Source organism: Natator depressus, chromosome 3 (genome assembly GCF_965152275.1).
Source record: "Natator depressus isolate rNatDep1 chromosome 3, rNatDep2.hap1, whole genome shotgun sequence".
NCBI classification, from domain to species: domain Eukaryota; kingdom Metazoa; phylum Chordata; order Testudines; family Cheloniidae; genus Natator; species Natator depressus.
In genome coordinates this window covers 60841447-60869378 of record NC_134236.1, presented here as the reverse complement: position 1 = coordinate 60869378, position 27932 = coordinate 60841447, and the positions used below count along the sequence as shown (strand labels likewise).

The 27932-nt window shown below is 41.1% G+C and overlaps 1 protein-coding gene across 4 annotated transcripts in view; it reads right to left on the bottom strand.

The window, feature by feature from the left end:
- The window catches only part of SENP6 (SUMO specific peptidase 6), a 152751-nt gene extending 135579 nt beyond the window's left edge, over positions 1-17172 (bottom strand). For 2 of the 4 annotated variants that reach the window (XM_074948006.1, XM_074948008.1), the window contains exon 1: positions 16982-17172. In XM_074948006.1, the coding sequence (XP_074804107.1) occupies positions 16982-17027 (46 nt within the window). In that variant the 5' untranslated portion in view covers positions 17028-17172. The remainder of the gene's footprint in view (positions 1-16981) is intronic. The other 2 variants (XM_074948009.1, XM_074948010.1) reach the window with 1 other exon arrangement.
- Positions 17173-27932: the final 10760 nt, after the last annotated feature.

The following is a 27932-nucleotide window of genomic DNA, read 5'->3' as shown; positions in this document are numbered from 1 at the left end:
CCAGTCGCTAACCTGTAGAATGACTGAGAGACCTAGGGGGAGTGCTTGTGGTGGCCATGGCCAGTAATGTTTGGAGACTGTCCCGCAGCAGGCACAGACAAGACTTCCTCACACTAAGGGCAGGTGGTAGTTAGGTGCCTCAAAACTCTGGGTACCCCTGGGAAGCATCACAACAACGTCTGGTAGGATTACCCAACCTGCCTAACTCCTGTTTTCAAATGGGAGTGTGGTACTTTAAAATCCCACTACATTTAAAAACCCAGACCACAGTGACCAAAAGTATATATAGGTGAGTAAGTTCACTAACTACATTTAATACTTCCTTTGTTTACTAAACCAGTTAGCTTTAAATGCAAAATATGTTTTGATATACTTTATGTAACCAGCACATTTAAGGTAGCTTTACTTCACTAATAATTTTACTGCAGACCCCAATCCTAAGTGACTCATGAGTATTTTCATGAGCACAACAAATCAGGCATGCTGTTAATAGTGGATAATACCCCACAAATAAGTATATGGATGACCACCAGGTGATTTCTAAAAATACTGATAAATATTTGAATGAATGTATTTGGATTAATAATTTCTAAGTACATTTTCCCTTAGTCTCCTGTTTTATAAAGGTGTCACTCTTCTAGTCAGGGATAGAAATAATATTGTTAGGAGCTGGGTGCAACCTCATTATGGGTGAATTAAAATCTCATTTACATTTATTTGTGTGAATACACCCTTCAATTAACCTAAGTGTAAAAAATAATCTATCACAAGCCTTCACCTAAGACTAAAGGGTTATGTGACCCCACCCAGGAGTTTGGAGTGTGCGGGCAGAGGGGCTTTTTCTGAGTATTGTTTTGGATAAGGGGTCTGTGTCTGGAACACAGAACTAGAGCGCACCAGAGACTACCTGAAAAAATCCAAGCAGAAGTCTAAGCACAGTGTCAAACTGAGAGAAGCCTAAAAAGAGGTTTTAGGTAAAGGTGGGGGGGGGGGAAAAAGAGGAGGAGAGTTTGGCCTGTTTTTAAAAAAAAACACTTCCTTTTGCCTTTGTTTCCTCCCTGCATTCAGAGAAGTAGAACTTTGTACGTTGCTTGTAAATAAACATGATTGCATCACAGAAAGCATCACAGAAAGCACCACACTCCATCAATTTCTACTCCCAACTAGAACAATTTACAGTACCCAAACTTTGACTAGCCATACGGGTCAAAAAGGGACAACTTTGTTGCTTACGTGCCAACCGCACACTGTGAATAGTAAATAATAAGTGAACAGTTTGAAAACCACCCACGGGCTGAAATCTTTTCATAACTACTCTTCAAAATTTAAATATTTTTTATAAATCCGGATCCAGAAAAAAAAAGTTACATTTGCATGTCTAGTGACCTGGCACTACGCAATTCCCTGCTCCTATAAGACCATTATCATTTGTCTGGTATGCTTAAGCAGTCCAAGCAGAAAGGAAGTTTATGGGTTTCATAGGAGAACCCGTGGATTTTCCTCTTCTTCTCTTACAATTTATTCTCAAAATGGAAGCGTGTGAAAATGGTATAGAGAAGCAGCTAAAAAGTAATTTTAAACAAGATGCTCTGTGACCACCAACTTTAGTATAGATTTTGGGAGCAACAATCAGCAGGTGACGTTAATCATATCAGGTCTCAAATTATGAGAACCACAGAAACTGTACAAGTTTGAGACATGAAGCAAATGCTGCCTTTGAAACAGGAGGAGATGTACAGTGAATTTTTGCATCTGAATTGCAGACTGCTGATTGCAGACCCACTTATGAACTGCAGAAACCATCACAGCCGTCATCAAAAGAGCCAAGCTTGTGCAATTACATACACGGTAACAGCAATAATCAAACTGCACATCTATTTTTAGAAACTGCAGAAAGGCAGTTGGTACAAAATACAATTTAAGAACCTAGCTTAAGTAGCTGCAAAAGTAGCAACTGAAAGTGCACCATAGTTTCCCAGAGTTCAATACAATAGCTTGGAATGTCAGGTTGAAGTAAACAGAGCACCACAGCTACACTTAGGAAAAAAAAAAGTAAGAAAAATTTATAGTATTTTACACATAAGCAACTTTCATGCAAGCTTTGTTTGCAAAGTGCTTATGGGAAGGTGTTATCCCTTTAACATAAAGGAAACTCAAGACACACAGCAGTTAAGTAGCTTCCTCAAGAAAGTCAGTAATATACACAGGAACACAACCGGGAGAATTAAATTCTATTAATTAAAAGAGAAGCAAAATACCTCTTCATGTTGTTTACTGTTGGATGTTTAAGTGTGCAGAAGTAGTCAGGAGGGGGGTGAAAAAGGCATGCAGAAATTTTGCTAGCTGGAAAATAAGGCATATTCCAAAAGAAAAACTTTGAGGGGCAGAAGGGAGAGAGGAGGGTGAAGAGAAGATACTTACAGAACACTGTTGACTAGATCCTATAGGGAAAGACAACTTTGCTGCTTTACAGATGTGTGTTATGGAAACATCACAGAGGAGGTATCTTCACTGCAGAGTTAACTCGGGCGACCAGCACCTAAATCTGAGCACCTATGCTAGCCCAGACATACTGCAAAACCATACCCAAGTTACTGTGTCCTCACTGGTGCTTCACTCACCCATGTGTTGACAGGACTTCCGGGTATATATTCCATGCTTCTTTGTGCTGCAGTATGCTGAGGAGCTCTATGGATTTTTTTTTCCCCCTCAGTGAGCTGTGGGAGGACACTGGAGGATTGTCAGCATTTGAGTGACAGCCTGTGTCACCACTGCAAAGTCGGTGGGTTAGCAGCCCAAATTAAAGCCTCTCTTGGGTTTTAGCTTATACCTTAGGACAGGACACCCTGAATTAAGAGCTCCAATTAAGAGAAGTGAAGAAGTGTCTGGGGAAAAATCTGAGTAAGCACTTTAGTGAAGCCACACCCTAAGACAGTCTTAATTTCTGGCTAACAAGGTCAAAGCAATAAGAAATGCAATCAATTTAGAAAACATCCTCTTGGTTAAAGCATCACCCAGCAAAGTATTGGCAAAAGAAACTAGAAACATGGAGCTTCTAAGTGCTTTTAGTCAGCTTTAAGTTCAAGAAACTTTTAACATACAACATACAGAGAAGTGCTTCATTAGTTTGAACACACAAGCATGGAGAAAACATTGGTAGGATGATAACCTTAATAAGCTTCTCTCCCCCATAATCCTGAATAGGAATTTTGGGTGAAGTCCACAGTACCACCTTATTTGGGTAAGAACCGGAACAAGGTAGACCAATATTAAGGCAGGAAGCTCACAGAAACTCAGTGTTATAACCACATTAATCCCCTAAATTACAGGGGGCTTTGTATTGTGTCAAACCCCACATGAACCTGATGACCCGAGGCTTCAGAGACATTGACCTACTTGTGCCTAACCCATGATAAGACAAAAGAGCTGCCAAGAGTGTTTTAATTTGCTAGTATTTTTCATTTAGATTTTCTTTTTAAAAAATCTAAAATAGCAATTTTGACGTCCCTGGAAAAGTTCAAAACAACTTTTAAAGAAGCAAAAAGACAGCAGTTTTCTCAAAAAAAACCCAAAAAACAAAAAAAGGGCAGGTAACACCTTCCAATCAACTCCAGCCACATTATACACCAACCCCAGCCCTCCTTTCCCTTCCTTGCTCTCCTGGGTCCTTAGAGATGTGCTTTGTAGCAGATCCTGAAGATTAACGCATGGCAGATTCAGAAAAGCAGAGAAAGTAGTCAAACAGGCAAAATAGAGGGGTGGTCCAAATGGGCCTGTCTGCATCATGCACCAAATTTATCCTCCTATATTATTGCAAATGCTTCTGGTAGATGACATTTAGAAAGCAAAGACAACATAAGCTTCCTAGAACTCTCTATCCAGTTGAGAACCAAGCAATCAGGGAAAGCGGATCCTACCGCAGGACAGTGTGGGGTTGAAAGAGGTAGTTTTAAACAGGATGCCAAATAACTGTATTTTAAACATTACTAAAAATATATATGTATTATGTAGAGAAGCAAGAAATGGTAGGCCAACTCTTACGAATTTCTTCTCTTACTGCCAACTCAGGTGTGTGGCTCCCAGTGTTCAGTCACAGGGGTATTTTTACATAACTTCAGAGATACCATGATCAAAACCAAGCAAAATTATTATTAATCATGGTTTCTTTTATTATTAACAAAAAGAAAATATTAAACAAAATATCACAAATTAATTCGAGAAATATCCTAGTTGAAGTTAACTTTATAATTCCTCTAAAAACTTGATTGAGGAAAGACAAAACCACACATAGTTGCAAATGTTTTCAACCTTTCTTGGTTCTCCAATTCTTAAGATGACAAATGCTTCTTTTGAAATGTGTACTTGCAAATATTTTGTATCTAAATGAAAGCCCTAGTACAAGCTACACCACTGACTTGGCAGTATGAGGAATAATTAGGCCTGGTCTACACAAAGCAGCTACATTGAGGCAAGTTGCCTTGTAATGACTCTGGCTGAGCGCTCCAGGTCTAGACATGGCCAGCAGGAGACGGGCAGGCGGGCCATGTCTGCTACAGGCAGCCCAGGGTGCACTGCAGCCTGGAGCATGCTCATTCCCCTCTGCCCTCCAGAGGTGACACATAGCTGTGGTGGTGGGGGGGAAGAGAAGAGGGGAGACACATACCTCCTGCCCATTTCTCCAGACGCCTCTGGCACAGATGCCCAGAAGCGAGGAGGCTGCACTCTCCCTGACAGTAGCACTCTCAGTGTATCCGTGAAGCACAGGGAGGAAGAAAGCAGCAGGCTGCTAGCTGAGCTCCTCCTCCACCAAAAGGGAGAGCACCAGCAGGGCTCCGTGGTGCCATCTCCTCCTCAGGTGGCCCTGACTCCACCCTTGCTGGGACCAAAGAGTGAGCCAATCGGTGTGGCAATCTTTGAATTTTTTTTAAGCACATAGCTGGGCCACAGCTGTGTGCTAACTGAGCTGCAAGCGGCCTGCAGGTTGAAAACCACTGCCATACAGTCATAAAAGTTTGGACAGTAAGGGCTTGGAAGCCTATTCCTAATAGCAAAGTGTCCCTCAACTGCCTCCAGAGAGACCTGGACATCATCTGTTACCGAGATGTGATGAAAGAGAGCCCACAGTGCTTGCCTCTGCTGGAATTTCAGTGACAAGTTGGTTGTTTCATTTAGAAATATGCCACAGAAATTATAAATGCAGTTGCAGCAATGAGCCCCAGCATGGTTGCTCCTGCTCTTGCATATCTTTTCTGCCTGACCCTGCCTTAGAGATATTTATGTTTTGCTAAATTAACCCTAAACCGGGTAAGACAGATAGACACAGCATTTAGAACTACCATATTAACAACAGAAATAATCAATAGTTATGAATCTTGAAACATCTTTTACAAGCCAAATACCTTTGTGTCACTAGACATCATCCCCACCCCACAATATTCCTGGTACCGCGTTCAAAAGCTGTATTTCACTCCTCCCTCCACCGCCCCAGTACTGGCATGTCACTAATTACTGCTGGGCGGTTTAATTATAAGACACCAACATTCATAGTTTTACCATAAAATGCACTAACTCAATTTTCATGTATAGTTAATTCAATTTAACAATGAAATATTCTTATATGTCATAGGGACAGTCACCAGAGTACCATTTTTGACATCTTATCTAGAACAAAAATTGCTTCAACCAACAATTGATTTCATCAATACACTAAATTTTCTTTTAACTTACAAACAGCCATGCTCCAAAAATCTCCTAAAAAGAGTTACTTATTCTCAGACCCTCCTTCTATAGCAATCCACTACCCACTAACCGTTCTATATTCTGTTTTGTATTAGGCTCTAGCTCTGAGAGGGTGGATCCTGCTATCTGGCACTTCCCCCCAATGCCATGTAGGCAGACTGAACAATACAAAAAACATTTATGCCACAGGCATTGGTGTAGCAAGGTAAATATATCTCCTTCCACAGCAGAGATTTATATTGCTGCAATCTGTTGCAGAGAACATTTACCAAACCTCACTAGTTTGCTGTTAAATTAAATCCAGGTGCTGGGATATCAACAAAAATGTAGAACACTATATCTTACCATAAAAGGGGGGTGGGGGGTGGCAAATTAAATATATAGTGAGCTGTTACTTTCTATACCCTACTATAAAAATGGGAAGAAAACAATTATGGATAAAGGAATAATCAATCAATCAATCTCTCACATGCTGGCTTCTGACTTGTCATAGGCAAGTAAGTTTGTCTTATTTACCCACAGGACACACAAACCATAACAAATAATTGGTTTATTATTAAACAAAATACTTCCAGATAAAATTAAAACAGCAAAAAAAGAGATCACTAAAGGCCTTCCTGCTCCTATTCAGGCAGCTTCATATCTAGACAATTCAGTAAATTCCCTGGTTTGACTATAAGGCAGAAACCAGTCAAAAAAGAGAAATTGAAATGAACAAAACAAAAACAAAATCACACAAAACAGATCAAATTAATTCTAAAATAGTAACTATCACTCTCAAGGATCTGGGAGATATGCAAGGTGTGGAGAGAAAGGTTTTAAAATCTCAGTCTAAATGTTTGAAGTCCGCCTTTACAGTATCCTAGAAGCATTAATGTCCCATTAGCTCAGCAGCAGTCACCAAGGGTATGTCTACACTGCATTTAAAAACCCCACAGCTGGCCTGTGCCAGCTGACTTAGGCTAAGGGCTGATTAATTGTGGTTTAACTTTAGACATTCAGGCTCAGGCTACAGCATGAGCTCTGGGACCCTTTCACTCCGTGCCCAACCATAAACATGGCAATTTTCTGTGAGCCCAAGCCAGCTGGCAAGGGCCAGCTGCAGGTTTTTAATTGCAGTGTAGATATACCCTTAGATACAGTTGGAGGCTTAGATGCAGTTGGCTTTAGAGAGAAAAAAAGTTTGAGTGAATGGTTTAAATTCCTCCTCCCTTCTCCTCCTTTTTTTCCAGTGGTTGGAGTTTCTAGCAATTCCCTCCTAAATCACTTTGTCTTAATTTCTTTATCCCAAAAGTTTTAAGGCCTATACTTAAATTGAACTCTGTAGGTATTTATGTTCTGTCTGGCCCAGTACAGTCTACACAAGTCAAAGACAACCACCACCTCTTCTGGGGAATATCAACAAAAAATCTGAAGTAGAAATAGGATGTGGATTTTTCAATAATGTCCTGAACCCGTAAAAGTTTCAGTGTCCCGTGTAGAATAACCAAATGTTGTGAAAATGTAGTCAATTTTACAAATTTGCAAAGGGGACAGATTTTAAAGCTGAAATCTAACAAATTAGATTTGCCAGTTGGATAAGTGTTATAGCCAATATCAGAATGGAATTTCTAGGATAACCCCTTTTATTGAGTCCATGGAACATTAGCTTACTAATTTAACACTAAATTATTTTCAGGTCAACTTTTAACTTAAACAATATTCTTTTTAAATCAGGACACTTGATTATTCTTAACCAATCAACAATTTATTAATTCACCCAGAATCACAGCAATATACAATCAGTTTATCAATCCAGTGTAGACAGAACCAACCATCTAGTTATTTATTGGACACATCAATAGATAGTCTTGCAAGCAACTGTCAAAGACTAGGGTCAGTAGTTACGCCAAAGGACCAATGTAAATCTTCTAGATTTCTTATTAGATTTATTTATGATATCTCTGTCCCAGTATTTCTTCAAGGAGTAAGGATGTATTAGTAGTTTATACATTTAAGAATGGTGGTCCCTGCTACTGGAATGGACTGGTCCGTAAAAGACAAGTTTAGAATATACTATATTAATAAATTACTTCAGTTTTTCCTTACATTTACGTACACATCACGTTGTCCAAACTAATCAAAAATAATGTGAGGGGGTTTGTTTTACATTTTCCCTTATTCACATTCAACAAAAATATATTGCTTTTAAAAATTATAAAACACAATGCTGACTTATCACAAACAACTATGGTATAAAAATAATTATTTTATTTAGATAGTGCTGGATTCAAAAAAGTAGCAAAAGGTAGTCAAACAATTTTTGCAGGGCACGTGAAGGGGTTTGGCCATTGTATGAAAAAATTCAACAAATGTAATAAAGACATTTCCATACACAAAATAAACACATACAAATGAAAAAAAAAGTCCAATTTTTAAAAGGGAAGGTGATAAACATGGGTCTAAACACTGTCATTATTAAAAACTGTTGCTTTTTTTAGAAAGAGCTTTGAAGAGAAAAAACAAGATGGCTTTTAGTGTAAGGTAATTAATTTCACATTTTAGGACCTACCACAAAAGAGCATGATCATCTGTTGACTTCAGGTATAACAGCTGAAACTTTGAACAGCAGGTATTGTGTGAGAGTATAGACACTGATCAACTAATACAGGAAGAGGTCACATATGTAGCAAGAGCCAACATTGTTGTCAGCTATAACGCCTCTTTCTAGCAATCCATGATGTGTTCCATACTTATACGTGAAACAAGAGGAAACAATATATTCAGAATATTTCAGCTGGCTGACTACAATGTTATCTGATGTCTTTGTATTCAGAACATTTGCAAAATGTTCATGTTGTTTCATCCTTATCAGACTATGCACTAGTCTGTTAAAATATTTGGCACATCATGCTAACAGGTGTAAGAATGTCACTGAAATACTGTTAAATAAGGTGGGGGAGGGAGGTTGCTACCTAGAAACAGTTGGATTTCAGAACCATCCCTCCCTCTAGAAAAGCTAGTGTGTAATTGCCAACACCAAGCATTCAAAAATCTTAAGTCAAGACCCCCCACCACCAAAAAAATCATGAGCTAGCCACTCCTGCATTCATAGGACAGCATATTCTGCTACTGGGGAGCAGGACTAGCCACTCCATAGTTAAGGCTCAATTTTCAACACCTTCCAGAGCTTCCTAAAAAGAAACCCTGGCAATGTCTTCTGGGGCCCTCTTTACCCATCCATACATGGGGATACATAGTGTGTTGTGGTTTCAGTCAATCAGGATCCATTAGCCCTCTTTACAAAAAAGACCTCTGGGTTCAGAAATCCCACTTGGAACACAATGTGTTCAAAGGGGTTGTGGACATGCTCCCAGAATCCTGTACCTCACAAGCAATAAAACTAGGGCTGTCAAGCAATTAAAAAAATTAATTACGATTAATCGCACAATTAAACAATAATAGAATATCATTTATTTAAATATTTTGGGATGATAGCTACATTTTAAAATATATTGATTAAAATTACAACAGAATATAAAGTGAGCACAAGTATTTGCACTGTTAATAACAAAATAAATAGTATTTTTCAATTCACCTAATACAAGTATTGTAGTGCAATCTCTTTATCATGAAAGTTGAACTTACAAATGTAGAATTATGTACAAAAAACTGCACTCAAAAGTAAAACAATGTAAAATTTTAGAGCCTACAAATCCACTGAGTCCTAATTCTTGTTCAGCCAGTAGCTCAGACAAACAAGTTTGTTTACATTTGCAGGAGATAATGCTGCCCGCTTCTTGTTTACAACGTCACCTGAAAGTGAGAACAGGCATTCCCAGCGCACTGTTGTAGCCAGTGTCGCAAGATATTTACGTGCCAGATGCGCTGAATATTCATATGTCCCTTCATCCTTCAACCACCATTCCAGGGGACATGAGTCCATGCTGATGACAGATTCTGCTCGATAACAATCCAAAGCAGTACGGAACAATGCATGTTCATTTTCATCATCTTGAGTCAGATGCCACCAGCAGAAGGTTGATTTTCATTTTTGGTGGTTCAGGTTCTGCAGTTTTTGCAGTGGAGCGTTGCTCTTTTTAGACTTCTGAAAGCATGCTCCACAACTCGTCCCTCTCAGATTTTGGATGGTACTTCAGATTCTTAAACCTTGGGTCAAGTGCTGTAGCTATCTTTAGAAATCTCACATTGGTATCTTCTTTGCGTTTTGTGAAATCTGCAGTGAAAGTGTTCTTAAAATGAAGAAAATGTGCTGGGTCATCATCCGAGACTGCCATAACATGAAATATATAGCATAATGGGGGTAAAACAGAGCAAGGGACATTGAACTCATTGGGGAAGAATTGTGTCACAAATTTAATTAACATTTTTTTAAATGAGCATCATCAGCATGGAAGCATGTCCTCTGGAATGATGGCCAAAGCACAGAGGCATATGAATGTTTAGCATATGTAGCACATAAATACCTTTAAATGCCAGCTACAAAAGTGCCATACAAAGGCCTGTTCTCACTTTCTGGTGACATTGTAAATAAGAAGAGGGCAGTATTATATCCTGTAAATGTTAACAAACTTGTCTGTCTTAGCGATTGGTTGAACAAGAAGTAGGACTGAATGGAATTGTAGGCTCTGAAGTTTTACATTGTTTTGGTTTTGAGTGAAGTTATGTAACGAAACAAAAAAAAAAAATCTACATTTGTAAAGTGCACTTTTACAACAAGATTGCACTACAGTACTTGTGTGAGGTGAATTGAAAAATACTATTTCTTGTTTCTCATTTTTACAGTGCAAATTTTTATAATAAAAATATACACTTTGATTGCAATTACAACACAGAATATATATGAAAATGTAGAAAAACATCCAAAATATTTAATAAATTTTAATTGGTATTCTATTGTTTAACAGTGCGATTAAAACTGCAATTAATCACGATTAATTTTTCGAGTTAATCACGTGAGCTAATGGCGATTAATCGATAGCCCTAAATAAAACCCTTTCTCCCCATGGAGGTAATACGGAACAGGATTTTTCCTTAAAATTATTGAATTTTAGAGAATACCACCAATTATTGCATTGTCCATTATCGTGGAACAGCATCATCCACTCCATAGTTAAGGCTGAAGCTAGCTCCTTTTTAGATTCGATTTTAAACGCCTCCCATAGTACCCTAAAACAAACCCCATCACCCTGAAGTTTTGCATGCCACATCTCATCCTGGGGAAGACTGGCAAATAAGACAGAGAGTTTGAAATATTAGCTGTTCACTTTTGTAAAATCTGAAAATATTATCCAGATTTGTTTCTTACTGAGAAGTGGCTTTCAGGTTTGATGATGTTGATTTTGGGTTTTGTTTTTTTTAAAACTGCATGAAAAGCAGTCTTTATTAATAGAAAATGACCCACTTCTTAAATGATTCCAGGAAACAGATGAAATGCACACACTGAAAAGGCAATCGGGGAAAGTGCAGTGGATCAGAGGATCATGAAAAGAAAAGGACTGGCAAGCTGGGGCTTGAAAGGGGTAGAGGACCAGGAAGCACATGAAACTGTGGAAGGGAGCAAGGCTCCCCATTCTCAGAATGGAAGACTAATGCTGAGGGAGGCAAGAGGAGGGGACAGAACATTCATGGACATGAAGGGGATATGACAGAGCATTAATCAGAGTATAAAATAGGGCAGTGTGAAAGAGACATGGAAAGGGGTGCACAGGTGCATCTGAAAGTTGAGAAAACACAGGCCTTACCTAGATTTAAAAAAGCCTATTTCCCTACAATCCAAAATCAATTTAACCCCCACCAGTTACCCACATTTAAACTGCATATACACTAGGTTATAAGTAGCGTGTCAAATGGAATTGGCTAACTTTGTTTAAAATAAAACCAAACCTTTATTTGCTTGCTTAGAAAAGGTCAGAGGGGGTCAAAGGAAGGCAGAGTACTTAAAGTTCTCCATGTGCATAAAAGCTTCACTCTCTCCTCCTTCTTTCCACTCTATCCTACACTACTCACATATCCCACCCCAAATAAAACTCCCACTACCACCATCTCCCCTACCTCCAATGGTGAGAGTTTGAAAAAAAATCTAACCTCCCAGGGCAAAAAGGATACTTTCCCACACAAATATCATCAGCTTCTACAGAATCTAAATTTCATTAAAAAAAAAACAAACCACTATTCTACCGTACTTGCATTTGCAAAGAATTCTCCAAGTGTGAACTGAGTATAAAGTGCTGTCTTCCAGAGTCCTCCCGCAGACAAGTCCAAAGCTTCTGCTGCTGCTAAGAGCCAGTGTTGTCATTCTTATTGTTAGTCAGAAATCTGTGGTGAGCATGATATTAATAGGAATCTATTTCATTCTGTGGCTGCTTAGGAAGCGCTCACCAGCTGAGAGATCATCTTTGGAAAAATTCCCATGAGGCAGCTCTAAAAAAGAAGCTTGGGAAGGGACAGGGACTCCCAACACATTCTTGTAGTAGCCAGGAGACTGAGATAAAAGAAAAGCAAAAAAAAAAAAGTCTACCAGTCAGAGAGCGTGCATTTCAGAGTGCTTCAAATGTATCTGATACACGTTACCACAATACTGTGAAAGTGAAAGCTTCAAATTGAGACTGGAGGAGACATACAGCAGCACAAACATTCCCCTTGAAGCTAAATTAAATATGAGGGGCCAAATCATAACCATTGTTCCTACGTTTGCAGAAAAAATGAACAGTGGGAATTGCCCCATTTCTATTGTAGGGAGGAGGGACTGAGAATAATTTTCCCTATCCCAACTCCGAGTAAACCTTTCCACAACATCTCACCACATTATGGCTCAAGTAATGAATGGATACTGCTGGAGATTGATCACTGTCAGCTACAAATAACAAGTCTCCCAACCAGATGGGATTTTCCATGCAACACAATGATCTTGGCAAGATCTTGTGCAGCTTCCCCATGCAACTTCCAATCTCTCACTAAAGGCAAGTGAGTTGGGAGAGCCATCACCAGGGATCCCGTGAAGCATAAGTTCCTGAGATAACTGCACTGCCACTGGAAACAAAGAATTCACAGAGACACTGAGCCTCTGTGAATTTTTTGGTCCTCTGTAGACTAACTGGGATCATTCCCCCACCCCCCTCCAGGCTTCTGAGTTAAGGAGAGTTTGAAGCTCAGTGCTCTTTTAAAATGTGAGTGTATGGCAAGAACTCTGGCCTCTGTTCCTCCAGTGATAAACTGTAAGGCCTGATCTACACGGGGGGGGGGGGGGGGGGGGGGAAATCGATCTGAGATACGCAACTTCAGCTATGAGAATAGCGTAGCTGAAGTCAACGTATCTTAGATCGACTTAGAATCACTTACTTCGCGTCCTCACACCGCGGGATCGATGGCCACCGCTCCCCCGTCAACTCTGCTTCCGCCTCTCACCCTGGTGAAGTTCTGGAGTCGACAGCAGAGCGACCGGGGATCGATTTATCTTGTCTACACTAGACGCGGTAAATCGATCCCCGATAGATCGATCACGACCCGCCAATCCGGCGGGTAGTGTAGACGTGGCCTAAGGAAGTTACATAATTTGGAACTTAGATTTTCCTTGTCCTTTTGCAACATGTTATCATGGAAGTGACAATTTGGCCTAGAATTTTCAGTTGAAATGTGTTGAAAGCTTTCATTAGTCTGCATTCTGCACATACTAATGCTATTTAAAAAAATTGTTAATTCCATTTGCAAATTACCTTTAAAAGCATAAGCTTTATAGATTCCAAGGCCAGAAGGGACCATTGCGATCATCTAGTCTGTGTAACAAAGGCCACAGGACTTCCCTGAATTAATTTTTCTTTGAACTAGAGTATCTTTTAGAAGAACATCCAATCTTGATTTAAAAATTTTCAGTGACGGAGACTCCACCACAATGCTTGGTAAATTTTTCCAATGGTTAACCACCCTTGTTATTTCCTCACCTTATTTCCAATCTGAATTTGTCTACCTTCACTTCCACCCACTGAAATTTTTATACCTTTGTCTGCTAGACTGAAGAGCACTCGACCAAATTTCTGTTCATGTAAGTACTTATAAACTGATCGAGTCACCCTTAACCTTCTCTTTGGGAGATAAATAGCGACTCAAGGAGCTCAATCACTATAAGGCATGTTTTCTAATCCTTTAATCATTTTTGTGGCTCTTTTCTGAACCATCTCCAATTTATCAATATCTTTTTTGTATTTTGGACACCAAAACTGGACACAGTATTCCAATAGTAGTGGCACCAGTGCCAAATACAAAGATAATATAACTTCCCTATTTTTACTCAAGATTTCCCTGTTTATACATCCACGGATAACGTTAGCTCTTTGGCCACTGGCATCACACAGATAAATGTCTTTCCCCCATACCACCTGTATTTTGACAGCCTCTAGAGCTGAAAGTCAAGAAGGAAAGCTCAGCTCTGAGCCAGGTTAATCAATGCTCTAAATTATTTACATCATCATACCAAACATAGTGTCAAAGAGTCAAGCACAGAAATTCTAAGAATCATTCTTGCATTTCCAAGAAGACAAATCTACATTTTTTTAAGTGATGACACACCATGTTATACAGGTGAAAATGGACAAAAACTGAATGACCTTATGAATCACCACACTGCACAACAGGACAGGCAATATATACAACCGTCAGGGAATGTTTTTCCATACATCAACCATCCTATTTTTGATAGGATAATTTCAATATAAAAAGAGAAATGTTAACCGTTAAGACAATGACAGACATTTTAATTGAATCTTTATTACACCAAATGAAAGAAAACAAATGTCTTAATGGAGATCCCAAAAAATACTAAACCTATAAAACTGTCATACTTACAATTTAATAGTTTTCCTTCTGTACTGTATATTTTACCTTTTTTATAGTCTGATTGATAGATTGTTACTATAAGCCAAACAGAGCTATTAAATATGCACATTAACTTAAAGAAGAAAAAAAAAAAAGTATTGTCCACCTTTGATCTCATTATCTCAATTTAATTATGAGGCCAGAATTAACAGACAGTCGCTACACCTACACACACTTCCTACCTCATTTGTTTCCCAAAAGATTGATGTGGGACAGGGAGGGGAACAACAATTCTCAAAACTCTGCCCACTAATATATTTGTTTTTTTAAGAGTAACCTAATAAAGATGAATTCCTTACTTTTTTTTGTTGTTGTTGTTGGTTTGTTTTAGGGTTTTTTATATTAATTGAAGTTCTTGATGTTTTAATTATGTCTTAAAACATCTTTCAGTCTCTACTCAGCTTAGTTACAGATTTCGAATCATGGTTCAGCAACAAGCGTTACTTCACTTCCTTGTCTATACTACACCTTCACTCCTATTTTTGTCTACCTCACACTTCTCTTACCATTGTCCTAACCCTCTGGTTTTGTTATTGTCCAAAGTCAGAACTCTAAACAACGACAGGTCTAACGCCAAAGGCCGATTTGAAGTGCTCATCCATTCCATATCATTAGCTGCTAAAAACAAAGATCTGCATCACCTGTGCTTTTACTTTCACATATAGTAGTCATGGTACCTGATTTGCAAAACTTCATGTTTTTGTTTAACATTAAAACCCACCATAATCCAGTTACAGGCCTATTCTGCTATTTTAATAGGCTGCAACTCTGACATTGTGCGCTCAGGAGAATTAACTCCTTTTTCCTAGCACCATTGCCTGCATAAACTTTCCTTCACACAGAGCTCATAATAGTCTCTGTTAACATATTTTGACTCCTTAGACCATCACCATTATTGGACACTACCTATAAAATAAATGGGTTTCCCAAATAATCTGGAATACAATATAAATGTAACTAAATTAATGACCTATTTTGTCCACCGATCTTAGGACTACCAAATATTTTGGCACTGTAATGCACGCTAGCTAATCTGCCACTGCTGTTAGAAAGGGAGCCCCCCAGGATTTATAATATTTGAAATATTATGCATGCTACTTATTTTTCCTTACCACCTGTATAACATAGAGGAGTGGCATACCACCCACTGAACACACACAAAACTAGTGATCATCATATGGTTGTCCCCACACCTGTCATTCTTATGGTAGTATCACGATCAGATTTTGGGTTGGGGGGGGGGGGGGGGAGTGGAATAGGTACCATTATTTCACCACCATATGCTTAAAAAAATTTCTGCCATTGTTGGCTAAGAAATAGGTCTTTAAAAAAATTCATCTGAAATGCTGATGTCCTAAAGTAAGTATTCATTCACACAGAAAGGCAACATTTCTGCTCTATGCAAACTGCTAAAATACAACAACCCAAAAAACTAGGAGAAATCCTGTACAGTACATGCTTTATACAATATACATGCTGCAAAATATGCTGTGCCAAAGAAAAAACCATCACAGACATGCAAAACTCTATTCATACAAGCAGAGTATTTTCAGGTCTATGATTTTTCATTATCATTATGGTAAGAGGGCAGGTAAGGTACACTGCCCCTATTCTAGTCAATTTTTATGGCAATTTTGCAAGGCTAGATTAACAGAATATAATATTTAATTGTACTGTGAAGGTTTAGAGTAAATATCTCTAAGCCTTAGTAATTTGTTTTTAGTTAATTTCTGCATTATTATTAGAGACAGATGCAAAAACCAAGACTATGTCTAAGTCTAATAGTAGCCTGAAGCTTTAAAAATAATCCCAAAGCTCCCTCTTTCCAGTGACACAAACATAAGAGAGAAACCCCAGCAGAAGAAAAGTCTTCTCTGGCCACATCACAGCCCCCACTTCCCCAACTCTTCAGATCGGCCTTTTACAACGTTAGAAGAAGAAGAGGAGGAGAAGAAACCAGCGGAGGCCCGGGGCCCGAGCGGCTGAGAGCAGCGAGCGGAGACCCCGCTCTGCATCAAGCCCCACCTGACCATTAACCTCCCACCTCAGACTCCCGCAAGCCGCCCCTCCATACCGGACGTCGCTAATCCCAGGCCAACGAGCCACCCTGTGCCAGCCCTGGATGAACTCTCTCCCACGGTCCTGCCCCCCCCCCCCCCCCGCTGCCTCGCTCCCCCCCCCCCCCAACAAACCTGCCCCTACAAACATTCACCCTTCCCCCAACACCAGGCCACCTCTCGCTGCGTCCCTCCCCCAGCACCCCCTCTCCCCCCACATGTCCTCCGGTCCGTGCCGTGCCCCTTTGCCGGCTGGCTGCCAGGAGGAAGGAGCCGCCCGTGGGCCACATTTCCCCACTCAGCCACACACGCACCTTCCAGAAACAAGCTGTCCCTGCAGCCGCCGCCGCCACCGGCCATCTTCCTCCTCGCGCTGCTCCCCTCACTCCATGCCCGCGTTGCTCGCCCAGGCACCGCCGGCGGGGGCCAGGCCCTTCGCCCGGCCCGCGCGCTCTGCCTTCCGCACAGCAACCCAGCCCCGAGCCCCTTCCCCCGGCTTCCCCAGGGCACCGCAGCAACCGGCCGAGCGACGCTCCCCCGCCCCGCTCCCTGCCTGTTCCGGCCCGCTTGCGGGAGGAAGAAGCAGCGCGTCGGCTCGTTCCCTTATTGTGTCCGCCACCGGCAGCCCTCAGTGGTTCCAGCCCAGGCCTGGCCCGGCAGCTGCCTGCTGCCACCTCGGCGGGGGAATGAGGGGGCCTGACCCAGCCTCTCCCTGCGGGTCCCGCACATATCCCCGCTGCAGGAGCGAGGAAGCCTGCTGCTGCCGCCTTTTTCTCCTCCCGAGGACTTAACTAGTCATCCCTCAGCCCCGCCGCACAGCCCCTACCCTAACCCCAGGGCGTGCAGCCCACAACCTCCAGGGAAAGGGACTCTAATTTCCCTATCCCCTGGATGATAAAATGGCCGCACAAGGGCTGTGCTGGTAAATATCTAAGGCTTTGCCGCTCCCCCCTTATCAGCTCAGGAGGCTGCCGCTTGGTGGGGGGAAAGGTGGGGTGTGGGTGGTTGAACTACATAAAATGAATGAGCTTTAAAGACTGAGGGGGCAATTAGTGAATCCTGTGCCGAGGATCCTGCCAACCCCTTCTAGGTCCTAATCAAACACATGCACAAAGCCAAGGCCTCGCTTATTTAATTTGTTTTAGTTTCTAAAATTGTCCAGTAGCCCGCTGACGCTATTCTTATTTAAGTGCTTAAGGTGCGGAGTCTGCAAACCCTGATGCACGATATTGTCAACACCAAACATTCAGAGTCAAGGCCGTCAAAATCATGAGATATTAAAAATAAATGTAAAAATAACAGGTTTTTGAGCCTTTAGGGTTCACAGTTTAAAGCTTCTCTCTCAAAGCAGGAGAGTTAGAAACTTATGTTTTAAAATGGAAACAGTTTCTCACAATCATAGGAGCCCAAGCTTTAAGAACAAAAATATGAGACACTTTGGCCAGTCTCCCTCAGTTGCACAAGAGGATTTCACCAGCACAAACTTATAGCAGAATCAGGGCTCTAAGTGCCTAATTTAAAGCCAAATTTTAAAAGATAGATGTGGTCCTTGGGCCAAGGTGAATTTACAGTTCCTGCATTCCTTGCACATCCAAAACTCCAATTGAACTCAATAGGAGTTTGGAGAATCAGGCCCTAAATTACATAATTGAAGTACATAATGCACCAAACAAATAGCTCAAGGTCCAGAAACAAAGCAATACAGATTTAAAACACAAAACAAAAAAACTATAGAAATATTACCTACTTTCTAGATTATCCTTGAAAGACTTCAGGAAATAAGTGTGTTTTAAGGAAATATTTTAAGAGAGCAGTCAATTTTCATACAAATAGGATGAGGAAGTTCCAAGCATAAGAGATAGCATGTAAGAAAAAAAGACTAAAGAATTCCTCTAACTCTACCTTGCAATTCCTGAACTAAGGGATTGCTGAAAGGGTGCTCTGAACGTTTTAGTGTACTGAGAAGCCTAAATCCTTAGTCTTCAAAATGCCAGTCTTAGAAAAACAGGTTTTACTCAGAGAGGAATTAGAACATTTGACATGGTGGTATTTCATTACTGATTAAATTCAAAGTTCAAGCTAGAAAAAGATAAATGCATAGGATTTATGTTAAAAATGAGAACGACTTTAAATATCTCATTGAAACCTAAAACAAAATTCTTTATCATGAGAGAGACAGACAGACACTAAGACCCTGATCCTGCAATGGGATCCATGCGGGTAGACTATGCCTCAGTGTGGCCCCATGAGGGCATAAGGTTCTACTTTTATCCAGTTGCAGGGTTGGGTCCATAATGCTAATTCAAAATGAGGAAGTCTCCCTTGAGTGAGACCAGACTTTTGATTCAAATCTAACAAACTGTTTTCCAAAACTAGGAGTTTTATTTTGATAAAAAAAAAAGAAATGCTGATATGCTCGTGTGTCCTTATTGACCAAATCAATGACAGCGATTATAATTCCATAATCCCTATGTCCCGGTCTTTGCTACTGTTTTAATGAATGAACATCAAAGTAGTTTGAAATGAAATGGACCATTTAAAGAGTAACCCCCCACAGGAGGACGATATTGACTTCAGCAAGAGGAATTACGAGATATTAAACTGGTTGTGCTCGTGATTTTAGGCTGTCCTGCTGGGGCAGGCATCCTGTCTGTTTACGAAGATTTTGTTGTTTAACATCTACTTTTTTCTGGAGAAGGGCTCTTCCTAAATTACATAGCAGAAAAGGAAACTCTATTCTCTGGTATCTCATCTATTTATTTAGAGATTCCTGAAAGGAATGTGTTCCGAAAGAGGAGTATTTAGCCCTATTCCTTCCCCTAGTCCCTTTTTCTACTTTAGAAGTTATTTTTCACGTTATATGTGTATGTGAATGAACATAACCATTCTCATCCTCTTTTTACATCTCTGCAGCATTCTCTTAATTTCCCCCCAAAATTAAAGAGAAAGCCATTTCCCTTAATTGAGGGCTAATTCAGTCAGAAAAGATAAGTTTAGTATATCCTAATAAAGAAATCTTATAGATTTTCTGGTTTTATTTCCTCTTTTCTCCTTACCTGAAATGGTCCTCTCTGATTGAGCCAAGAGAAGGAATAAATCTGACAGCTGCTTTCTGAGTAATAGCAGCCATTAGAGTCTGACTAGCCCAGCTGTGACTGATTGACAGTCACAGGTGCATAATTTAAGGCCCTGATCCTGCAAATACTTATGCATGTGTCCTATTGATATAAAGCATGCAAGTATTTATAGGAATAGAGCCCAAAGCAACATGGGACCTTTGATATATAAAGCCTTCTTCAACACAAAGTGGGAGGAGGTTATGATCAGTTAGTGTTGGCACAGGCAGAAGTATGAAGGATGGAAGATAAAGTTCCAGAAAGAAACTTAAATGCCAGCTCAAACAAACAAAGCAGCAGCAAAAACCACCTGCAGTTTTCCTTGGCAATGTGTACCCCATGTGGGCTACTGTGTTTATAATCTTTGGTGTATACTAATAAATTTACATATGCTTGCTCTGGTGCATGGTCTTTTAAGGAGCTGGATTGGCTTGTAATCTGTGACATGACCCCCTCACTTCAGCTTTTACATTTTTGATGGAGTGGGGTTGGGGGGGAGGTTCTACAGAGACAATACATTCAGTGCCTTAATGATTTCTTATTAACAAAAGAAGCCTCCCCCACCTTCCTGACTTTCACAAGGCAAGAAGACTCTTTCAGTGACACCTTTATAGTTTGAAAAACTGATGGCTTCATTAATCATGTGTTAATCAGGCATTCTATTTTTTTCCTGTCTCTTTCTACAATGAATAAATTGTTTTATTACATGGTAGTCCTGTGGGCTGCCTAAACACAAAATTTTTGCTTATAGAACTGTGAATTCTAAAAATTATGTTGGAGAGAAGCATTAGGACAAAATGAAAAAAATATTATTTTCCACTATCTGTCTCTGTCCTTTTATTCTCTTTCTGCCTCCTGCTCACATCATCTTTATATATTTTTGTCTTCTGTTACGTTTACCCCAAAAGCTACAGAAGGAAAGGAGTAGCACTGTTCCACGGAAGCTTTGTTGCACTGTCTAGGCAATATAATTTGATTAGGATAGTGCAACCCTAGCTCCAGTATCTTTGCAGCCAAAACTCTGGTGATGTTCCGCATTATTTCCAGCCTTCTGCAGTTGCATAGACTCCATTATGAAATTTATAGAAACCTTGATAAAAATAAATTCTGCATTGATTTACCCCAATGCTATCAGAATTCTATGGAGTATAAATCAGCACAAGAATTTGTCCCCCAAGATTGTCCTTTAAGATTATTAGCCCTCAAAGTAGAGGGCAATTTATATTCGATTTTTTTCCATGGGGCGTTCTTGGGAACTTTTCATCTACATTATTTGTGCTAAGAGAAAAGCAGTACTTGTGGCACCTTAGAGACTAACAAATTTATTTGAGCATAAGCTTTTGTGAGCTGCATCCGATGAAGCGAGCTGTAGCTCACGAAAGCCTATGCTCAAATAAATTTGTTAGTCTCTAAGGTGCCACAAGTACTGCTTTTCTTTTTGCGAATACAGACTAACACAGCTGCTACTCTGAAACCTGTCATTATTTGTGCTCTAGCTCTTCTTTTTCTTACAATATTCCTTTTTCTACCATCCTCAGATGAGCTGCTTTTAACTGACACATACCATATTGTGTTTTCTAAAGCAATATCAAGCTTACTTCTTGTTCCTATGCCACAAGTGATTTGAGATAGCTTTGCCTGGTATTACAATGCAGTTGGTAATCTACTGTAGTGAGCACTCTTGCATAGGCCCCCCCAGAGATCCACCTGAGCTGGAAAAATGACCTAACAGCTCTTTTTCTTCTCTATTATTACACTGGTTAGGATTTATAAGGACACGTAACAAATAATAGGTCAAAAATCTACATGTGAAAAAAAAGTATATAATAAACCCCGATGTCAGAGGATATTTGGCTTAAGTAGACTGGGGGATGGCTCAGAATGTTTTGTTGATATTTTTCATTGAAAAAAATCTGTTATTTCTCACAACCTTACCCTAAAGTAAAAATAGATACTGATTTGTTAGGTGTTTGTCCATTAAGGTTATTGTCTATAAGATTTCCTGTTATTATTATGAACGTTTATGAATGAGGAAGCGGTTATCTGCTGCTAAGGGTGTTACATAAACAAGTAAGTAAGGTTATTGTAGCCATGTCAGTCCCAGGATATGAAAAGAGACAATATGGGTGAGGTAATATCTTTTACTGGACCACCTTCTGTTGGTGGAAGGGACATGTTTTTGAGCTTCACAGAACTTTTCCTGAAGACTTCTGTGCTCTGTGAAGCTCAAAAACATGTCCCTTCCACCAATAGAAGGCGGTCCAATAAAAGACATTACCTCACCTACCTGGTCTTTCTTATGTTAATGTAATACTCTTTTGTTGCGCCGCCTTGTTCATTATTTTCCTGGAAGAAAAAAGAATTGTTTTTAAATTTAAAAACATTCCTTCGTAGCTTGTGAACTCAAACAGAACTGGGCTAGAGTAACATGTTAAAAATGAGATTAATGGGAAAGATAAGAGATTGACTGAGAAATAAGATATCACGGGACATGACAGCGAACCAGATATAATGTTATGCTCAGGGTCCAGCTGAACGTATTCCAGCACCTGACCCCCAACTAGAAAACCCATCTTACCTTGGGAGGGAAACCAATAAGATTGGTGTATGGCCCAGTACTTCTAAGCCAATGACTGCAAAGTAACACCACCTCTAGAAATAATTTAAAAAAAAAGGGAGGGGGAGGAGGAGGGAAAAGCTAAAATCATGAGGAAGCTAAAAATGTTTTAAAAATTTAAAATACAAAATAGACATGTATTTTAAATAAGTGCAGAGATACCTGGTAAGGAAAAATGGCCATTTATAAATCTGAATGTTAACATATCCTAATATGTTTTCCTATGTGAGTAATTGGAGAGAAAATTGTAAAAAACCTAGGATTTATAATACCTCCTGTCACAGATTATATACTTTTATTACATATTTTAAACCAAAACATTAGACCTTTAATTTAAAGATAAATTACAAGACAAGAACAGATGGGTATAAACTGGCCATGAGTAAATTTAGGCTGGCAACTAGAAGTAGATTTCTAACCATCATAGTAGTGAGGTTCCAGGACAGCCTTCCAATAGGAGAAGTGGGGACAAAAAAACTAACTAGTTTCAAGACAAAGCTTGTAGAGAATAATATGGTGAGTTCAGTTAATGTTATTTTGTGTATGGGGTTGTGGGAAGTAAAACCTGTGATAGGACATGAGACAGTGATTTAACATCTGCAGACTCTGTAAAGGCCCATTTAGTTGCTAGGAGCCACCATGGAATGTTCATTCAAATGTCAGCAGGGGTGCATGTACTGTTAGAAGAGAGAGTTGAAGCTTGCCAGCTACACGTGGGGTTTTGTAAGGGTTTCAATGAAAGTGCTAGGACTGGCCTTTCAGGACACCAGAGACAAGGCCCAGGAACTGTATGGGTCCAGGCTACTGGGAAGGTAGCATTGAAATCCATGTTGGAAGATTTAGGACCCCACATTTTCTGAGAAGGAAATCTGAACTGAGACCTGTAGCAGGCTTTCCTGTGTTGAGAGGGTAAAGAAGGTACCTCCAGATGAACAGTAAATGAATTCATCCATGGGTTTACTTGTAAGTCAATTGTAAGAGAGAGTTTGCTAACCAGATCTGGAATGGAGCTGTTGGATAGTGGGTATTCCTGCAGTGGCCCTGAAGAGCACCTGTCATATTGATCAGCAAGCACCCTGCTCCTGGGAACAGAGTCCTTGGAAAAAAGGTAACAGAGTGAGGGGTGACACGATATATAATTTCCTAATGTAGAGCTTGGTGATGGTAGCAGTTACAAGAGCCCAGGGCATAGGAAATCTGGGGTCATGACAGAGCTAGATAAATTTATGTATGGGATTATATGATTGCATTGTCTGTGACAGCAAGGGACTGAACTTAAATGACCCAGGAGGTCCCTTCCAGTCCTATGTTTCTAGGAACAGAATTGTTGATGGTACATATATCCTTACATAATTATTAAAAGAAAGGGAGCAAATACAAAAGAGCTAAGACATCATGGAATACTCATTTCCATAGGAATTCATATTGTTTTAGTATCAATTTTAAAAAAATCATTTTATCCCATATAGCCCATCTTTCCTCAAATAGCTCAGTTATTAATCTAATACAGGCATTTCCATTTCTCCTAATTCTTTTATTCTGGTTCTATATATTTTTGCACCCAACGTGATAAAATACACAGTTATAAATAAAATGCAGTTATAAATATTCTAAATAGGTGTGTCATTGTTTATAACCACTGAAATAACTGTTGCACAGATTTTACATAACATCTGACCAGAAAGTTATACCTGTTTTTAATATCATGAGTGAAAAAAGAAAATGCTTGGATTGTCAAAATATATATTTTTGATATATTTATAGTAATGACCTTTATAATAATGAATGGAGAAAGTACTTACAATAAATATATTTACAGTTTAAAATATTAAAATTAAAAAGCTATACAGGCAGGAAACTTGCTCTTGCCCTGTGCTCAAGAGAGATGACCAAGAAATGTAACCATCTGAGAAATAAAAGATTACATTTTAATTATATTCTGCACATTTGCTCTCCAAGCTATAATCTAGCTAACCTTTGAGAACAGTTGATTAATACAATGATGTCTTTCTTGGTATGATACAAAATGCAGGCCTTGCTTAAAGTACTCTATGTTAAGGAGTAGGTAACATTTTCTTTACTATTCTTTCCACAAACTGTGCCCATTTAACTTGGCCCTGGTCTACACTAGGACTTTAGGTCGAATTTAGCAGCGTTAAATCGACGTAAACCTGCACCCGTCCACGCGATGAAGCCCTTTATTTCGACTTAAAGGGCTCTTAAAAATCGATTTCCGTACTCCACCCCGGACAAGTGGATTAGCGCTTAAATCGGCCTTGCCGGGTCGAATTTGGGGTACTGTGGACACAATTCGACGGTATTGGCCTCCGGGAAGCTATCCCAGAGTGCTCCATTGTGACCGCTCTGGACAGCACTCTCAACTCAGATGCACTGGCCAGGTAGACAGGAAAAGAACCGCGAACTTTTGAATCTCATTTCCTGTTTGGCCAGCGTGGCAAGCTGCAGATGACCATGCAGAGCTCATCAGCAGAGGTGACCATGATGGAGTCCCAGAATCGCAAAAGAGCTCCAGCATGGACCGAACGGGAGGTACGGGATCTGATCGCTGTATGGGGAGAGGAATCCGTGCTATCAGAACTCAGTTCCAGTTTTCGAAATGCCAAAACCTTTGTCAAAATCTCCCAGGGCATGAAGGACAGAGGCCATAACAGGGATCCGAAGCAGTGCCGCGTGAAACTGAAGGAGCTGAGGCAAGCCTACCAGAAAACCAGAGAGGCGAACGGCCGCTCCGGGTCAGAGCCCCAAACATGCCGCTTCTATGATGAGCTGCATGCCATTTTAGGGGGTTCAGCCACCTCTACCCCAGCCGTGTTGTTTGACTCCTTCAATGGAGATGGAGGCAACACGGAAGCAGGTTTTGGGGACGAAGAAGATGATGATGAGGAGGTTGTAGATAGCTCACAGCAAGCAAGCGGAGAAACCGGTTTTCCCCGACAGCCAGGAACTGTTTCTCACCCTGGACCTGGAGCCAGTACCCCTCGAACCCACCCAAGGCTGCCTCCCGGACCCGGCAGGCAGAGAAGGGACCTCCGGTGAGTGTACCTTTTAAAATACTATACATGGTTTAAAAGCAAGCATGTGAAAGGATTAATTTGCCCTGGCATTCGCGGCTCTCCTGGATGTACTCCCAAAGCCTTTGCAAAAGGTTTCTGGGGAGGGCAGCCTTATTGCGTCCTTCATGGTACACTTTACCACTCCAGGCCAGTAACACGTACTCAGAAATCATTGTACAACAAAGCATTGCAGTGTATGTTTGCTGGCGTTCAAACAACATCCGTTCTTTATCTCTGTGTTATCCTCAGGAGAGTGAGATATCATTCATGGTCTCCTGGTTGAAATAGGGTGCTTTTCTTCAGGGGACATTCAGAGGAGCCCGTTCCTGCTGAGCTGTTTGCCTGTAGCTAAACAGAAATGTTCCCCGCTGTTAGCCACGGGGAGGGGGAAGGGTTGAGGGGGTAGCCATGCGGTGGGGGGAGGCAAAATGCGAGCTTGTAACGAAAGCACATGTGCTATGTATGTAATGTTAACAGCAAGGTTTACGCTGAAAGACTGTAGCCACTGTTTTATAAAATGTGTCTTTTTAAATACCGCTGTCCCTTTTTTTCCCCCTCCACCAGCTGCATGTGTTTCAATGATCACAGGATCGTCTCCTTCCCAGAGGCTAGTGAAGATTAGAAAGAAAAAAAAAAAACGCACTCGTGATGAAATGTTCTCTGAGCTCATGCTGTCCTCCCACACTGACAGAGCACAGATGAACGCGTGGAGGCAAATAACGTCAGAGTGCAGGAAAGCACAAAATGACCGGGAGGAGAGGTGGCGGGCTGAAGAGAGGGCTGAAGCTCAAATGTGGCGGCAGCAGCGTGATGAGAGGAGGCAGGATTCAATGCTGAGGCTGCTGGAGGACCAAACCAGTATGCTCCAGTGTATGGTTGAGCTGCAGCAAAGGCAGCTGGAGCACAGACTGCCACTACAGCCCCTGTGTAACCAACCGCCCTCCTCCCCAAGTTCCACAGCCTCCACACCCAGACGCCCAAGAACACGGTGGGGGGGCCACCGGCCAACCAGCCACTCCACCACAGAGGACTGCCCAAAAAACAGAAGGCTGGCATTCAATAAATTGTAAAGTTATAAACTTTTAAAGTGCTGTGTGGCATTTTCCTTCCCTCCTCCACCACCCCTCCTGGGCTACCTTGGTAGTCATCCCCCTATCTGTGTGATGAATGAATAAAGAATGCATGAATGTGAAGCAACAATGACTTTATTGCCTCTGCAAGCAATGATTAAAGGGAGGAGGGGAGGGTGGTTAGCTTGCAGGGAAGTAGAGTGAACCAAGGGGCGGGGGGTTTCATCAAGGAGAAACAAACAGAACTTTCACACCATAGCCTGGCCAGTCATGAAACTGGTTTTCAAAGCTTCTCTGATGCGTACCGCGCCCTCCTGTGCTCTTCTAACCGCCCTGGTGTCTGGCTGCGCGTAACCAGCAGCCAGGCGATTTGCCTCAACCTCCCACCCCGCCATAAACGTCTCCCCCTTACTCTCAGATATTGTGGAGCGCACAGCAAGCAGTAATAAACAGTGGGAATATTGGTTTCGCTGAGGTCTAAGCGAGTCAGTAAACTGCGCCAGCGCGCCTTTAAACATCCAAATGCACATTCTACCACCATTCTGCACTTGCTCAGCCTGTAGTCGAACAGCTCCTGACTACTGTCCAGGCTGCCTGTGTACGGTTTCATGAGCCATGGCATTAAGGGGTAGGCTGGGTCCCCAAGGATACATACAGGCATTTCAACATCCCCAACAGTTATTTTCTGGTCTGGGAAGTAAATCCCTTCCTGCAGCTTTTGAAACAGACCAGAGTTCCTGAAGATGCGAGTGTCATGTACCTTTCCCGGCCATCCCACGTTGATGTTGGTGAAACGTCCCTTGTGATCCACCAGAGCTTGCAGCACTATTGAAAAGTACCTCTTGCAGTTTATGTACTCACCGGCTTGGTGCTCCGGTGCCAAGATAGGGATATGGGTTCCGTCTATGGCCCCACCACAGTTAGGGAATCCCATTGCAGCAAAGCCATCCACTATGACCTGCACATTTCCCAGGGTCACTACCCTTGATATCAGCAGATCTTTGATTGCGTGGGCTACTTGCATCACAGCAGCCCCCACAGTAGATTTGCCCACTCCAAATTGATTCCCAACTGACCGGTAGCTGTCTGGCGTTGCAAGCTTCCACAGGGCTATCGCCACTCGCTTCTCAACTGTGAGGGCTGCTCTCATCTTGGTATTCATGCGCTTCAGGGCAGGGGAAAGCAAGTCACAAAGTTCCATGAAAGTGCCCTTACGCATGCGAAAGTTTCGCAGCCACTGGGAATCGTCCCAGACCTGCAACACTATGTGGTCCCACCAGTCTGTGCTTGTTTCCCGAGCCCAGAGTCGGCGTTCCACAGCATGAACCTGCCCCATTAGCACCATGATGCATGCATTGGCAGGGCCCATGCTTTCAGAGAAATCTGTG